This window comes from Mustela nigripes, chromosome 2 (assembly GCF_022355385.1).
Source record: "Mustela nigripes isolate SB6536 chromosome 2, MUSNIG.SB6536, whole genome shotgun sequence".
NCBI classification, from domain to species: Eukaryota; Metazoa; Chordata; class Mammalia; order Carnivora; family Mustelidae; genus Mustela; species Mustela nigripes.
This window is the reverse complement of record NC_081558.1, coordinates 2,726,987-2,741,781: the sequence shown is the minus strand read 5'-3', so window position 1 is coordinate 2,741,781 and position 14,795 is coordinate 2,726,987. Positions and strand designations below refer to the sequence as shown.

The following is a 14,795-nucleotide window of genomic DNA, read 5'->3' as shown; positions in this document are numbered from 1 at the left end:
CGGCGGGACACACCTCCCAGGGGCGGGCCCTGGATGACGCGGGGACGTCGACGCAGGTCGGCGCGTCCCGGCGGCCGAGGCGGCGGGGCTGGAGAGGGCGGCGGTGGCCAGCGCGGCAGAGGGCCGGCGGGGGCGCGGGGCAGCGGACGGTGCGAAGCGGGCTGGACCCTTGGCCGACGGCGGGCGGGGTAGGCAGAGGCGGCGACTCGGGGGCGCGGGGAGACGCTCGGAGACCCCTGGGACGAGCCGTCAGGAGAAGGGGCTGGGTCGGGGCTTGCGAGGGGCGTGGCGGCCTTGGGGACGCTCGAACCCGGACTCTGGGGCTTGGAGGTCCCTGGAGGGGCCTGGGAGGGGGCATCGGGGTGCACCCTGGAGCTTGTCCGAAGTCGGGGAGGGGGCAGTGGAGGAGACTCTGAGATGCGGCCCTTTGCGGGTGGGGGAGACGGGGTGCGGGCCTCTGCAGGGGTGCCGTCGAGGAGCCGGGAAGCGGGTAGTGTTGCCGGACGGCGCAGGTCAGGGGGAGGCGGCCGTGGGTAGGGGGCTGGCCGGCGCGTGGAAGCCTTTGTTCAGCTCCCGAGGAATTCAGCGCAGCGCTGAGGAAGGTGTTAAGAGATCTGCGGAGGTCGGGGGCTTGTTGGGGGGGATGGGTGAGGACAGGAGGCGTTCAGGTCGCGGGTGGGCAGGGCGGTGGGGGTGTGGGTGCCGCGACTTAGCAAGTTGGATAGGCCTGAGGGGGCCCCGGGGTTTGGGGGTGTGCAGAGCGGGGCGGGTGGGAGGTGACTTGCAGGATGGTGGGTCGGGAGAGGCAGAGAAGGGGGCTGGGGCAGTGTGTGGGGAGTCAGAGGTGTGGGCCTGGGGCAGTTTCGGGGCCAAGCCCGCACAGTAGGGCTGGCAGTGACCTTTCCGGTGGTGTGATTTCCGGGGGAGATAGCAGGAACGGACCGGCCCGCGGCATGCATGTGCCCTTTATGAGGAGCTGGAACTTCGTCTGGGGGCAGGGTGGGGGTGGGGAGGTCACGCCACGCAGCTAAGAGTAGTAGCTGACGTCTCACTTCTTCCCTAGTTCCCTTTCTCCTCCAGGGTCACCGCGAGGGGACGCCCTGAGGTCCTGTCTCCAGCCTTGAGCGAGGGAAGGCCTCGGAAGGCCGATCGCCCACCATGTCCACGTTCAGGCAGGAAGACGTGGAGGACTACTATGAGATGGGGGAGGAGCTGGGCAGGTGAGCAAGGCTGGCCACGGGGCTCCGGGGGTGGGAGAGAGGCGCTGGGAGGTATCTGGAGAGTGTCCCTGCCCCGTCCTACATCCTCCTCTCCAGGAGGGAAGGAGTCCGTGGCATGTGCTGGCCCAAGGAGTGTAGGCATTGGGGTCAGGTGGCCCTGTCCCCGCATTGTGACTCTGACCTTCTCTGCGCGTTTCCTTTGGGGCAGAGTCGAATTGAGTGCCCGGAGCACCTGCCAGAGTTCCTGCCCTGTGGTGTGAGCGCAGCGGTGGTGGCGGTGTCTGTTGGTCTGTCCTTCTGTTTAATCCTCTCACCAGGAAGGTGATGGGTTTTCGGGCACGTTTGCAGGAGAAGCCTCCTGTCCGGGCCCACGTCCCTGCCAGCAGTTTAGCATTCTTGTGGGAAAGAGCGGAGGTTTCCCGGTCCAGCCCGGCAGCTGATTTCCTGTCTGGCGGGGCCTCGGAGTGTCCCCCAAGAACGCGGCTCAGATTAGCCGGGCGCCATCCTTCCCCCCCCCCCGCCCCCCAGCCTCAGACCTTATTTGGTTGAGTTCGAGGCTACCAGCCCCATGATGTCACCAAAAGGGAATGTAAGTAACTGAGTCGTGCCTCACGCCTGGGCTGAGAAAGTGTTTCAGGCTCATTTGGGATTCTGAAGTCCCTCCTTCAGGAATTTCCTTCATCGAGTGGTAGAGAATGGACCACCCGCCTTCTCCCCAGCCTCCCTCCCCCAGCCTCACGTTTTGTTGTTGGAAATGCGTTAGGTCCTCCCGCTGAGGGTGGCTGGGCCAGAGTCAGCCGAGGGTCCCCTGTGTGTTTCCTTCATCCCGACCCCACTGTTAGGAACTGATTCCGTGGGAATGTGTCCCCGGGCAGACTCGGTGACCCGAGAGACCTGAGAGTGCGCGTGCTGTGATCACTGTAAGGAACGTACGGGAAGCCTCGTCAGTGGTCCTCCCGGCCCCACTGCCTCTCTGGAGTATCGCGGTTATCCCAGCGGGCCAGGCCGCAGCCCGTATAATGTTCACCGCCTTGGAAGTAGCTGGGTCTGTTTTAATAATTAATATGTTTAATTTAACCCAGTAGATTAGACAGTTACCACCTTGCTTGTAATCATAACAAAAATCACAGGTGGAAAATCTTACTGCCTTTTCTGGATAGGAAGCCTCTTTAACCTGCTTGTGATACACACGCCCAGCACAACTCGGTTCGGGCTGGCGTGTGGGCTGCGGCGTGGCTGGTGGCTGTCGTCTTGGACGGCACACTCCATCCGACGACCCTCAGCGCGTGGGGAGGTCTGAGGACACTGTGCTCCGGACCGCAGTCTGCATGAGTTAGAGATGTGGTTTGGACGTCCCGACTTCTGTCTTTCTGTAACTTCCGTTCACCTGCGAAGGGACCTGCGAGGCAGGTGCGCCGGCCCTCAGCCTTACAGAGAAGCGGAGGCCGAGAGGAGGGAAGCAGCTTGCCCCATGGCCGTGTGGGATTCCGGCCTTGACACCAAGCCCTGCTGGCCGCGAAGCCGGGTGTGCTGGGACCCAGAGGTGCAGGATTCTTTCTTCTGGTTCAGCTTTGCACCGATGGTGTCAGGAAATGTCAGTCTGTGGGTCGGCAAGGGTGGGCTTCGCTCTGGCTTCTGCTTCAGGGAGTGGCGCGTGCCTCTGTGTGGACTGGGGCTGTCACAGCTGAGAACTGGGTGGGGGGGAGAGCGGGGGGGTAGGGGTGGGGGGTGCGAGGCGGCTTTGAACGGCACAAGTGCTTGCTCTCCCCGGCCGAGGCGGGAGGTCCAAGCTCAAGGTGTCGGCGGGGCTGACTTCTCCTGAGGTGCGTGTCCTTGGCATGCGGATGATGACCGTCCTCTCCCCGTGGCCCTACAAGGCCGTCTGTCTGTGTCTGTGTGTCCTACTCTGCTCTTCTGAGGATACCGCTCAGATTGGATCCGGCCCACGCCTGTGAGCTCACTTGGACGGAATCACCTCCCGGAGGCCCTGTCTCTGGATGGTCCGCTCTGAGGGGCTGGGGTTTGACTTCGGCACGGATTTTGGGGGGACCCAGTTCAGCCTGTAATGGCATCTTTTTGCCTGTTCCTATGAGCCCTGCCTCACTCCTCTTTGTCTGTTAGTTCAGCTTGGAATCAAGCAGGGAAATCCAGTCCTTCCATTTGAAAACGAGGCCCCACGTCAGCACTTAGCTCAGCGCCGTCGGCAAGAGGTGAACGTTCGGAATTCGGTGTCATTCCCGTCGGGGGTTTGTTATGGGACTGGACGTGGGCCTGGAAGAAGGAGCTTGGCTGGTGCAGGCCCAAGAGAGGGGAAGGCGTTTCGGGTGGGGGAGAGTTCGTGGAGACGCGGAGGGGGCAGGAGCGTAACGGGTCCGGGGGACTGTGGTGGCAGGTTCAGGAGGCGGGGGGCTGGGCCTGACCAGGGGCGCTGCCATTCTCGGCGGACCTGTGTGCGCTTGGCTTTTGGATTAGTGTTGAGTCTCCTGTCGCTGCTGTCCCTGATCAGTGGCCCAGAGGGATGTGAATTATGGGAAAGGTCTGGGAGCCCGGAGTCTAAAACAGACCTGTAGGGCTGGTCCCCCAGGGCCCCACGGAGACCATGCTCCTGCCTTTCCTGCCCCACAGCGCCCCTCCGTCCTTCCCGCCAGCAGGGTGGGGTCTGCCCGTCTCTGGGACCCCCACCCTTTGCCTCCCTCTCCTGACGACCTCGTGAGGATGCCGGGGCCCCTGGGAACCCAGGGTCACCCCCACTTCGGGGCCTGACTTTATCCAGCTATAAGGGCCCTTTTACCAGGAGGGGAGGTCTGTGGACAGGTTCTGGGTTCCCCGACGGGCATCTTGGAGGGACTTCGCTGAGCCCATGCTGTTGTGGTGATTTGGTGCCTCCCACCCGCCCAGCTTGAGTGTGCCCCGTCTTCCGACCGAGCGTGGGTAGAGCACATCTCCGTGGGCCCGTGGGTCCGTCCACTTAGCCGCGAACCCCGCTGGGTCCCTCTGCCGCCCGCCCGCCCGCCTCCGCCCTTCCTCCGCGCCCTCCCCTCGTTTCCCCGAGATGTCCCGTCTCTCTGCTCTGGACCCCCCGTGGCACCTGAGGTCTCTGTCAGGAGCCTGTGCCTTGTCTTACTCTTGGTCCCCGTGGAGTCAGCAGACTGCGGCCTGTGGGCAAATCCGGCCCCAGCCCGGTGTGGTCCTGTCTGCCTCTGAACGGTTTTTTATTTTTTTAAAAGGTTGTAAAAACACACAAAAATTGTGACAGAAACCACATGGCCCGTAAGGCTAAAAATATTTACTGTCTGGCCTTTTTCAGCCAGCTCTTGAGTTACAGTCAGTTAATACAACTAAGTTCCTGGACAGCAGCGTAATTTGGACATCGGACAGCTCCCTAGAGCGCAGTAAATAGGATTTCTCTTCAATAACCGTCGTCTTGAGCTCTCGTCCACGTGCTGCACGGTTCATGCATTTACAGCCTGCAAGTCAGTGATCTTGAGTGTGTGTATGGGGTTTTGCTCTTGTCACCCTGAACAATTCCAGAATATTCCATCACCCAGAAGCAGTCCATCCCCATTAGCTGTCACCTCCCCTCCCCCAACCCCCGGCCTCCACGAGCCCCTGCCCATCCCTGGAGGAGCCTGCTCTGGGCGTGTCACACACATGGACTCACACCCCGTGTGGCCTCCTGTGTCTGGTTCCCTCCCTGCACGTCGTGGGCTCGGGGTCTGTCCCTGGGGCAGCGCGTGGGGGCCTCGCTCCTGTCTGTGGCTGAGGGATGCTCCCGCACACGGGGGACATGTTGTATTTGTCTGTCGGTGGCCGTCTGGTTGTTTCCCCATGAGGCTGCTGGGATCGTGCTGACTGAGGATTTTCGGAGAAGCTTCCCTGTGGATTTCTGTTGCCATTTCTCTTGCGCGGACGCTGGAAGGACCTGCAGAGGCGCGCGGAAACGGTGTCTAAGCTTCTGTTTCCATGGGCGCGGGCTCTGGCCCCTGTCAGTTCGAAAATGTGTGTTGCTCTTACACAGCCAGTTGCATGAGAAGCCCCTTTGAAGTTAGCGGCTTTTAAATTTTTTCTTAGGTTTTTATTTTATTTTATTTATTTAATTTTTTAAAAAAGATTTTTATTTATTTATTTGACAGAGATCACAAGTAGGCGGAGAGGCAGGCAGAGAGAGAGGGAGGAAGCAGGACTCTGGGATCATGACCTGAGCCGAAGGCAGAGGCTTTAACCCACTGGCGCCACCCAGGCGCCCCTCTTAGGTCTTTAAATATGATGAAATAGACTGTGGGAAACCGAATCAGTGTAGAATTACGCCTCACACCTCAGCCCCCTCCTCCGATGCAGATGGCGAGTGGGGTGCCCCGCCCTTGGGCCCCCCCGCCTGCCGTACGCGAGCAACACCTCTTGTCGGCTGCGGGCTGTGGGCTGCGGGCTGCGTGGGGTCCCACCAGCCCCGGGAGGGACTCGGTTCCCGTCTGTGAACATGCGCCGCTTTCCTGCTCTCGGCCAGGCAGAGCTGCCAGGGCTGCTTTGGACCCACCCAGCGGCTCACCTGCTGCCTGACCGCCCGGGGGTGGGGTGGGTGCTGGGAGGTGCTGTCCCAGAAGCCGCGGCCCCTGCCAAGCCCGGCTCTCCACTCTGTCCCCGCAGCGGCCAGTTCGCCATCGTGCGGAAGTGCCGGCAGAAGGGCACCGGCAAGGAGTACGCGGCCAAGTTCATCAAGAAGCGCCGCCTGTCGTCCAGCCGCCGGGGGGTCAGCCGGGAGGAGATCGAGCGGGAGGTGAACATCCTGCGGGAGATCCGGCACCCCAACATCATCACGCTGCACGACATCTTTGAGAACAAGACGGACGTGGTGCTCATCCTGGAGCTGGTTTCGGGCGGGGAGCTCTTCGACTTCCTGGCCGAGAAGGAGTCGCTGACAGAGGACGAGGCCACGCAGTTCCTCAAGCAGATCCTGGACGGCGTCCACTACCTACACTCCAAGCGCATCGCCCACTTCGACCTCAAGGTGGGCGAACCCCGGCGGGGCAGAGGGTCCCGGGAGCCGGTCCGGCCCTTATGGCGCCGAGCGCGGCCTGGTGGCCTGTGGGGGGTCCCGGGAGCGATACGGGGCTGTCCCGGGGATGCTGGGCTGGCAGAACCACCGAGTCCCGCTTTGCCCGCAGCCGGAAAACATCATGCTGCTGGACAAGAACGTGCCCAACCCGCGGATCAAGCTCATCGACTTCGGCATCGCCCACAAGATCGAGGCGGGGAATGAGTTCAAGAACATCTTCGGCACCCCCGAGTTCGTGGGTGCGGCTCTGCACGGCGCCTCAGGCGGGGTTTGTGGGGTGTTTGAGGATCCCAGGCCCCTGGGTGTCTGGCCCACGCGCCCCGGTGTCCTCTCTTGAGTCCTGGTGTCCTGTGGCGGCCAGGCCTTCCTGCCCTGGAGCCACCCTGCCCCTCCCCCGAGGCGGGCTGTGCCTCTCCCCATGACTGTGTCCCCCGCGCTGTCTCCCACGTACCAGCGTCTGACCCTGCCCCTCCGTCTCCCTGTTCCTGCAGCTCCGGAGATTGTCAACTATGAGCCCCTGGGTCTGGAGGCGGACATGTGGTGAGTGGCGGGGGGCGGTGGGCAGGCTGCCTGGCATGTAGCCCCGTTACTCCTTAGGGAGTCCCCTGGCCATCGTGGGAGCTGCCAGGCCACAGCTGCGGGCTGGGATGTGGTCCATCTGCCTGGCTTGGTGCTGCTGGGTGTGGGCAGGACCCATCATTGCCTTAGAACAGGGACCCGCCAGCCAGAGCCACTTTGTGAGTTCGGAATGGCATTCTGGTTTTCACATGGTCTGTGTTTATTTTAAAGGTTTTATTTATTATTTGCCAGAGAGAGAGAGGGAGGGAGAGAGGGGGAGCATAAGCAGGGGGAGTGGCAGAGGGAGAAGCAGACTCCCCGGACGCTGGGATCACGACCTGACGAAGGCAGACATTTAACTGAGCCCCCCAGGTGCCCCTTTTAAGGTGTTGTTAACACAGACAAGTAACAGAGACTGGCACCCACAAAGCAAGAAACAGTCGCCTTCTCACCCTTTGTAGGAAGGGTTCGTCAGCCTCCCTTCGAGCGCAGCGGGCATCAGAGCCCCGCAGCGGCCCCAGCGCCACCCTGGTCTGGTTGGAGCCTCGATAGGTGGTGGGTGACTCGCCTGACCAGTGCGAGTGCCCCAGCCCGAGACCCCCGGACCGAGGCAGGGAGGCCCTTAGTGTGGAGGCTGTGCGGACCCTGGAAGGAGAGCCGGCCACGGCCTCTGGGTTCCCCACCCGGGCTGCAGACCCCCGGGCATTAGAGGTTCTGGGAATTGGGGTGCTCCCCTCCCCACACCGTGGAGCTGACCGTTCTGTTCTTGTGTGTCCCCTCCAGGAGCATCGGCGTCATCACGTACATCCTGTGAGTGCCTGCTCCGTGCTTCCTGGGTGTGCTGGGGCCTGCTGGCGGGGACAGGGACCAGAGCTCTGAACCTCCGCAGTGCTCAGTGAACTTGGTGGCTGGCTGGGTGGGGGATGGGCGGGGGGATGGGTGTGGGGAGATGGGTGGGGGATGGGTGGCGGATGGATGAATTCCTGGAGGAGGGAAAGATGGTTCCTGTCTCGGGCTCCTGGAGAGCCCTGCCCTGTGCGGTGGGGGTTTCTCTGGGGTTTCTCTGGCCTCATTCCCTGGGCCTCCCCGGTTAGACTGTTCCTCACCCCCGTCCTGGCGTCAGACAAGCCCCCACTGCTTTTTTTTTTCTTTTAAGATTTTATTTATTTATTTGACAGAGATCACAAGCAGGCAGAGAGGCAGGCAGAGGGGGGGGGGAAGCAGGCTCCCTGCTGAGCAGAGAGCCCGATGTGGGGCTCGATCCCAGGACCCTGAGATCATGACCTGAGCCCAAGGCAGAGGCTTTAACCCACTGAGCCCCCCAGGCGCCCCTCCCCACTGCTTTTTCTTCCCTTGTCAAGGTCTTGTGGCCCAGCGATGCACCCTGAAGGTTTCTTGAGCTGGATTTTTAAAATAGTTTCCGGTTAGTTTTTGTTTTTAAAGATCAGAGTTAAGTTTAGACTTAGGGAGGAGCTGCAAAGACCACGCTGCAGTTTCCGTGCCCCTCACCAGCTTCCCCAGACGTTTGCACCTTAAAGAGCATTTGTCAACACCAAGAAATGCGCCCAGGACGCCACCAGCAGGCAGAGTCCTGGAGTTGTCCCGTTCTTGTTTCTTCCTGGTCCAGGACCCCACGCAGGACCGAGGCGCCCATCTTTGCTCGGTTCTGGTCCCGTCTGCCTGGAGGTGGCTCAGGGCTTGTCCCGCTTCAGCTGCGAGCCACAGGCCGGGTTGTCCCTGCAGAGGCCCCCCATGACCCCCCTTGGCCAGGAGAGCTGCGGGGGCGGGTCTCAGAACTCAGAACCGCTTACTGGTAGCCGTCGGTTACGACGGCTGTAGATAGGGTCGGACGGCCTGATGAGGCGCATAGGGCGAGGCCTAGGGGGGCTCCGAGTGCAGCAGCTTCTGTCTCCGTGGACCTGGGGGTGCGCTCTCTTCTCCACACGCGGAGGCGTTCCCCACCTGGAAACTCAGAGCCCTTTCGTTGAGGGATTTCACAGAGGTTCTGTGCTGTAGGCCCGAGTGATTGAATTGTGGGTGATGAGCTCTGTCTCCAGCCCCTCCGCCTGCCCCAGAGGTCAGGCATGGGGTGGGCGGATGCACCCCGCTAGCCCCAGGGCTGCTTGCCACCACCAGCCGCAGCCCAGGGCATCTAGCGCCCTTCCAAGAGGTTGAAAGGGGCTCATGATGGACGGCAAAGGGCTCTTCTCACCTTAGCACGGTGCTAAGAAACCGAGGCTAGAGACCAGATACCCTTACAGACGCTCCCGCTTTCTGAGTTTTTAGCGTTTAAGAAAGTACGAGGCCTGTGGGAGCTCCGTATCCAAGGATGGGGGTGAGAACCAGAAGTGTGTTCCCCACTATGTGTCACGGCCCTGCCAGCGGAGCAGCTCCGGGCGACATACGATGTCCTCGTGTCCTGCTGGGGACTGTGCACCCTGCCCGGGGGCTGGCGTGGTGTCAGCCTGGACACCCTCCTGGGAAGTTGCCGGCTTTCCTTCTGGAATCGCTAAACGTTTAGGCCAGATGCTTCCAGCTTCGTTAGAGACTTTGATCCCCTCTTCTGTGTCCATCAGTGGCTGGGTGTGACGTCCTCGTGCTTTCTGGTGGGAGGCCGGAAGCTGATTGGGGCAGGTTCCGGGGGGATGCGGGTGTGTCGGGGAGCCCAGGGCCCAGCATCCGCTTGCTTCTGCGTCTGGCCCCCGAGGTGGCAGGGAGCGAGCGCCGGGGAGGCTGAGCCCTGTGTCTGTCTTCCAGTCTGAGCGGCGCCTCCCCGTTCCTGGGTGAGACGAAGCAGGAGACCCTGACCAACATCTCGGCCGTGAACTACGACTTCGACGAGGAATACTTCAGCAACACCAGCGAGCTGGCCAAGGACTTCATCCGCCGGCTGCTCGTCAAAGACCCCAAGTAGGAACGCCAGGCGGGGGAGGAGGGGCAGGGGGCTGGCAGGAGAGGCCACCTGGTCCCCCGAGAGCACGTCTCTCCGTGCTGTCCCCTCTGTGTAACTGGGACTTGGGGATGGCACAGACGGTTAGCGGGGCTCCCGCTGTGTCTTTCAGAGCCGTTTATTCCTTGCTGACGTTTAAGATCGTTTTCATGTCACATTCCAGATTCCGGGGTACTTCTCCCAGGGAATTCTAAAACATGGGGTGTCACAGAGCTCTCGTTCATGGTGAGGGGCTCGTGTTGCCCCCCTGGCACGGGCGCTCATTCCTGGCATCTGCCTGGTCCCTCCTGTGGGCGCCTGAGTTGGCGAGACCCAGCGTTCGATCTCGCCGCCGTTCACAAAACCCCTCAGAAAGCACGGGAGACCCCAGGGCCTGCGCCCCCACTGGCCCCTTCATGGGCTCCTTGCTGCCTGAGCGGAACAGACATGCTGGAGGGCACAGGTTGTTTCAAGGGCATTTTGGGGACATGCCCCCAGGCTGGAGGTGAGTCCCGGGGGTCCGTGCATAGAGAGCCGTCTGAGGTGGGGATGGAAAACAGCCATTTGGCGGAGAATCTGGACAACCCCTTTCCTGTTCCGGTCTCCCCATCAGCCTCGTGGGAGGGTAGGGCACATGGCTTGTGTGGCACTAACCAGGGCATGGGGCGGGGGTCTTCCAGGAGAAGAATGACCATCGCCCAGAGCCTGGAGCATCCCTGGATCAAGGTGAGGTGGCTGGAGCAGCCCCCACTCAGGGACAGTGTGTGTGACAAGGTCTCTGTCCCGGGAAGGCCCCCGGGGTGCGAGGCCTGGGTGGTCGCAGGTGTGCACTGTGTGCCAGGGTGGTATTGGAGCCCTCCCCTCTAGGAGGCCCAGGTTGGCTCTTTACCCCCTCTGCACACAGCTGGGCTCCATCCCAGAGAAACTTCCAGAATGGGCGGGAGTGGCACCTCCTGTAAAGGGCCAGAGGGTCCGGCTCGGGCATGACCACTGAGCTCTGCCGTCCTAGCGGGAGGCTGGGGGACCCTCGGAGGCCGCCCGGCCCGGAGGCCCCGCTCCAGGCGCCCGTCCCTCTCCGCAGGCGATCCGGCGGCGGAACGTGCGGCGCGAGGACAGCGGCCGGAAGCCCGAGCGGCGGCGCCTGAAGACAGCACGGCTCAAGGAGTACACCATCAAGTCGCACTCCAGCATGCCCCCCAACAACACCTACGTCAACTTCGAGCGCTTCTCCAAGGTGTTGGAGGAGGTGGCGGCGGCCGAGGAGGGCCTGCGGGGGCTGGAGCACAGCCGGCGCCTGTGCCACGAGGACATCGAGGCGCTGACGGCCATCTACGCGGAGAAGGAGGCCTGGTACCGGGAGGAGAACGAGAGCATCGGCCAGGACCTGCGGCGGCTGCGGCAGGAGCTGCACAAAACTGAGGCGCTGCAGCGGCAGGCCCAGGAGGAGGCCAAGGGCACCCTGCTGGGGGCCAGCGGGCTCAAGCGCCGCTTCAGCCGCCTCGAGAACCGCTACGAGGCCCTGGCGAAGCAGGTGGCCTCCGAGATGCGCTTCGTGCAGGATCTGGTGCGGGCCATGGAGCAGGAGAAGCTGCAGGGCGTGGAGTGCAGCCTCCGCTAGGGCCTTGGGGCGGGGTGGGGGGGAGAGTTGGTGGCGTTGGGCTGGGACGCGCTCCGGGGGGTCGGGAACCCGAGGCCACTTGGCTCCTCTGTCCCGAGGCTCTGGCACCTTGGGGGGCTTCTGGGGTGACATCACTGGAGGAACTCTGGGCTCTGCGAGCACTTGGCCGGTGAGGGCGGCCTCCGTGGGCCCGGCCTGTGCCGGCTTAGAGTCGGAGGGGCCTCACTTGCCTCTGCCGGACACCAGGCGGGAGGCAGCTGCCCCGGGGACTGCGGGGGTGACAGACAGACTGCTGTCTCCACCCCCTATCCTCATTGTGCCCCCTCGGCCCTGAGCTGGCACCAGGGCCCGTGGAGGGGCCACTGAGGGTGTCTGGGGCCGGGCCCCGAGCCCTGGTGCAGAAGCCCATGGAGCCTTGGGCGCAGAGTGCAGCACTGCGCAGCCCCACGCTCCTTTCTGAAGCGCCCACGGCCACGTGCACATGGATGACGCGCCCACGCCCGTCTGGCTCCCATCCCTGTTCCAGTGCTGCCTTTTGGACTGTCAGGGCTCACAGTGGCCCCCGTGGAGTCATCGTCCCCGGGACACTCTGTGAAGGCTCAGTGTCCCCTGAGTGCCCGGGCAGGCCCCGCTGCCCTGCGGGTGGAGAAAGCCCAGTGGCCCTGGACCCCAGAGGGGCTGAGTTGCAGCGGGCAGTGCTAGCGTCCGCCACTAGGTGCCGCCCTTGAGCAGAGCCGCGCCCCCAGGGAAGGGCCTGAGTTCAGGCTTCACCACATCGAGCGTCTGGGCCGTGGTCAGGTTAAGCAAGCAACCGGTGCAACCCATCTAGACCGGAGGGTGTTCTCCAGACAGGCCATCCTGGGCCGAGTGCAGGGAGGGACCAGGCAGGGGGACCGGCCAGGACCGGAGGACCCTGCTGTGGGGTCTGGCGGAGCTGTCCTGACTGCCTCGGCCTAGCCCAGGGTCTGGGCTGGGAACCACCGTCCCCGCTCTGCGAGCTCTGCTGTGCTCTACTGCATGTGTCTGCTGCGAGCCGAAGGGAAATAAAGCCCCGCTCCCCACACGAGGCTCTTTGTGTGCCCATGGACGTGGCTGTGTCTGACTGTGTCTGTCCCTCTGCTCCTGCACTCGTGGGGCAGAAGAGGGCATCATGGGGGGCTGTGCAGGCTGCCCTGATCTTGGGGTTCGGCTGGTCTCACTTCCTTGTGAGGAACCAGAAGTTTCCAGGCAGCCAGGGTGAAGTCGGAGGGTTTTTTGCCCCTTTGTGCCGCCTCTGGTGCTGCCAGGCCGCAGTCGGGCTCCGTGGCGGTCTTCGGGCCGGGCACAGGGGCCACCCCGTCTGCTCAGAAGGGGCGGGAACGTCTGCTCAGCCCCTGCTGCCGCCGGCCGGCCTCTCATTGTCTCATTCCCTACACTCTGGGCCACATTTCTCCTTGTCATTTCTTTTTACCTTATTTAAACACAAACCAGCTGACTTCCCGTGACACTCACTCCTTTTACTGTCTTCCTGGTCCAGGTTTCAGGTTTCAGCATTTCAGTAGATTTCAGCTCTTTCGGATTCAGTAGATTTCAGCTCTCAGGTCTTCTCTGTGTCCCTGATGCTCCTTGGCAGCTGGTCTGTCTGGCCAGGACCTGGTTTGCCCCGCACGCGGCATCTGGCCTTCAGGTCCTTTAGGATGACTGAGCGGCAAGTCTGCCTGGGTCACGCCGGAGAGAACGGCGGGCTGGCCGTGGGAGGGGGCGCCCGGCTGGGCGCAGTGTGTGGGATCAGCTGGCCTTAGCCCCCCGGGGCCCCCAGGGATGGGTAGACGGCTCCACCCAGCCGGTGCAGAGCTAGCCTCGCACGTTCTGGGCACCGTGGCGGGCACTGGGTGGTGCTGCCGGGGGCGCTGAGACAGTGTCTGTCCTGGTACTGGGGGGGAGGGACTGCTTGTCCGTCCAGCTGGTCTAAGACTGGTGGAAAACGAAATTCACTTGGGACCTGCACCTACCCTCAGTATGCGGGGTGCGCCATGCTGCAGGCCTAGGTTGCTGTCCCCTGCTCCGGGGAACAGCGGGTGTCCTTGGAAACCGCTCAGCCCTCCCCCTCCTACCTGGGTTATCCAGGCGGCTCTGCCCAGCCCGGCCCTGGGTCCCTCATTCCAGGATTCGGGGGCATGGGAAGCCACTCGGGGGTCACAGGGCACCTTGTCAGGGCTCTGGCCCACGCCAGTCCTCGGCAAGTGCTGGTGTCATTTCGCAGAGCCTGTGGGGCCGATACTGTTACTTATTCCGACTTGGGCCCGCAGACTCGGCCCCCCGTGATGGCCCCCGTGGGTCTCTGCCCCTTGCTGTCGCCCCTCGAGCCCGGGTCGGCCCAGTGGTGGGTTCTAGCCGACAGAGCGCTGCCGTGGTGCCGGAGGTCACTTCCCTCATCAGGCTCTGTAACACTGTGGCTTCCGTCCTGCCTGCAGGCTCTCCGTGGCTGGCGCTGGTGGAAGCAGCATCAGCTGCCCCAGGGGTTGGTTTGGAAGATGAAACACATTGAGAGACGTAAAGTGCTTAAAACAGGACTGGGCACAGTAGCCAAAAGGTGGACGCAACCAGTGGCCACCGACGGACGGACGGATAAAGAAGGGGTGGTCCGTCCACACCCTGGTAGTGTTCCGCCTTAGGAAGGAGGGGACCCTGACCCCTGCCGTGATGCACAGGGACTCCGAGGACGTGGCTCAGACCAGCCAGACCAGAGGACACATCCCGCAGGACCCCACTCCCAGGAGGAGTCCTGTCCACACAGAGAGGAGAGGGTGGGAGCCAGGGCTGGGGCAGGGGGTAGGGAGTCCGTGCTTCACCGGGACAGAGTCTCCGTGTGGGGAGATGGAAAGTTCTGGAGATAGAGGGTGGGGCTGGTCTCAGGACAGGGTGAGTGTGCTTCCTGCCGCTGAAAATGGGTAAGTTTGTTAACCCCTGCTGCACACCTTGCCCTGCACTCCTCTTGTGCCTGGTGTTCCCGAGTGAGGTCCTTTATACTCAGCGGATAATCTAGGAATTAGATAACCCATGAGCTGTTCTATCAAATTATTGACCCCAAGGAGGGCAGTTTGAAAACCAGTCAGTCGGAAGCGTAGGAGGCTCGGACTTGCGATGGGGGCAGGTGTGTGGGGCAGAACCCCGAGCCTGCGGGGTCAGCCCTGACCCCAGGCAGCCCCACACTTGGTGTCAGGAGCGTCGTGGGAGGAGAGAATTGAACGTTCTGTTGGATCCGGGTCAGCCGCGGAGGGGCCCAGAGGGACCCCGGGTGCAGGTGGCCGAAGGGTAATGGGGGGCGGACGGAGACGCAGGGCGGCTCCCGGGGGGCGGAGTGTGTCGCAAAGACGGCAGCTCCTAAACCCCGGGACCTGGGGACGGCACCTCATTTGAGAGCAGGGTGTTCACAGT

The 14,795-nt window shown here is 62.7% G+C and overlaps 1 protein-coding gene across 2 annotated transcripts; it reads left to right on the top strand.

Moving 5' to 3' along the window:
* Positions 1-77: 77 nt before the first annotated feature.
* On the top strand, positions 78-12,465 carry DAPK3 (death associated protein kinase 3). Of its 2 annotated transcripts, none has more exons than XM_059388659.1 (9): positions 78-149; positions 1,064-1,220; positions 5,865-6,225; positions 6,383-6,512; positions 6,765-6,813; positions 7,615-7,641; positions 9,589-9,741; positions 10,441-10,486; positions 10,842-12,465. In XM_059388659.1, exons 2-9 carry the CDS (start codon positions 1,159-1,161, stop codon positions 11,376-11,378), a joined length of 1,365 nt encoding a protein of 454 aa, XP_059244642.1. In that variant the 5' UTR covers positions 78-149; positions 1,064-1,158; the 3' UTR covers positions 11,379-12,465. The 2 variants fall into 2 exon arrangements, with proteins under 2 accessions (XP_059244642.1, XP_059244641.1); XM_059388658.1 differs by having other exon boundaries at positions 78-188.
* Positions 12,466-14,795: the final 2,330 nt, after the last annotated feature.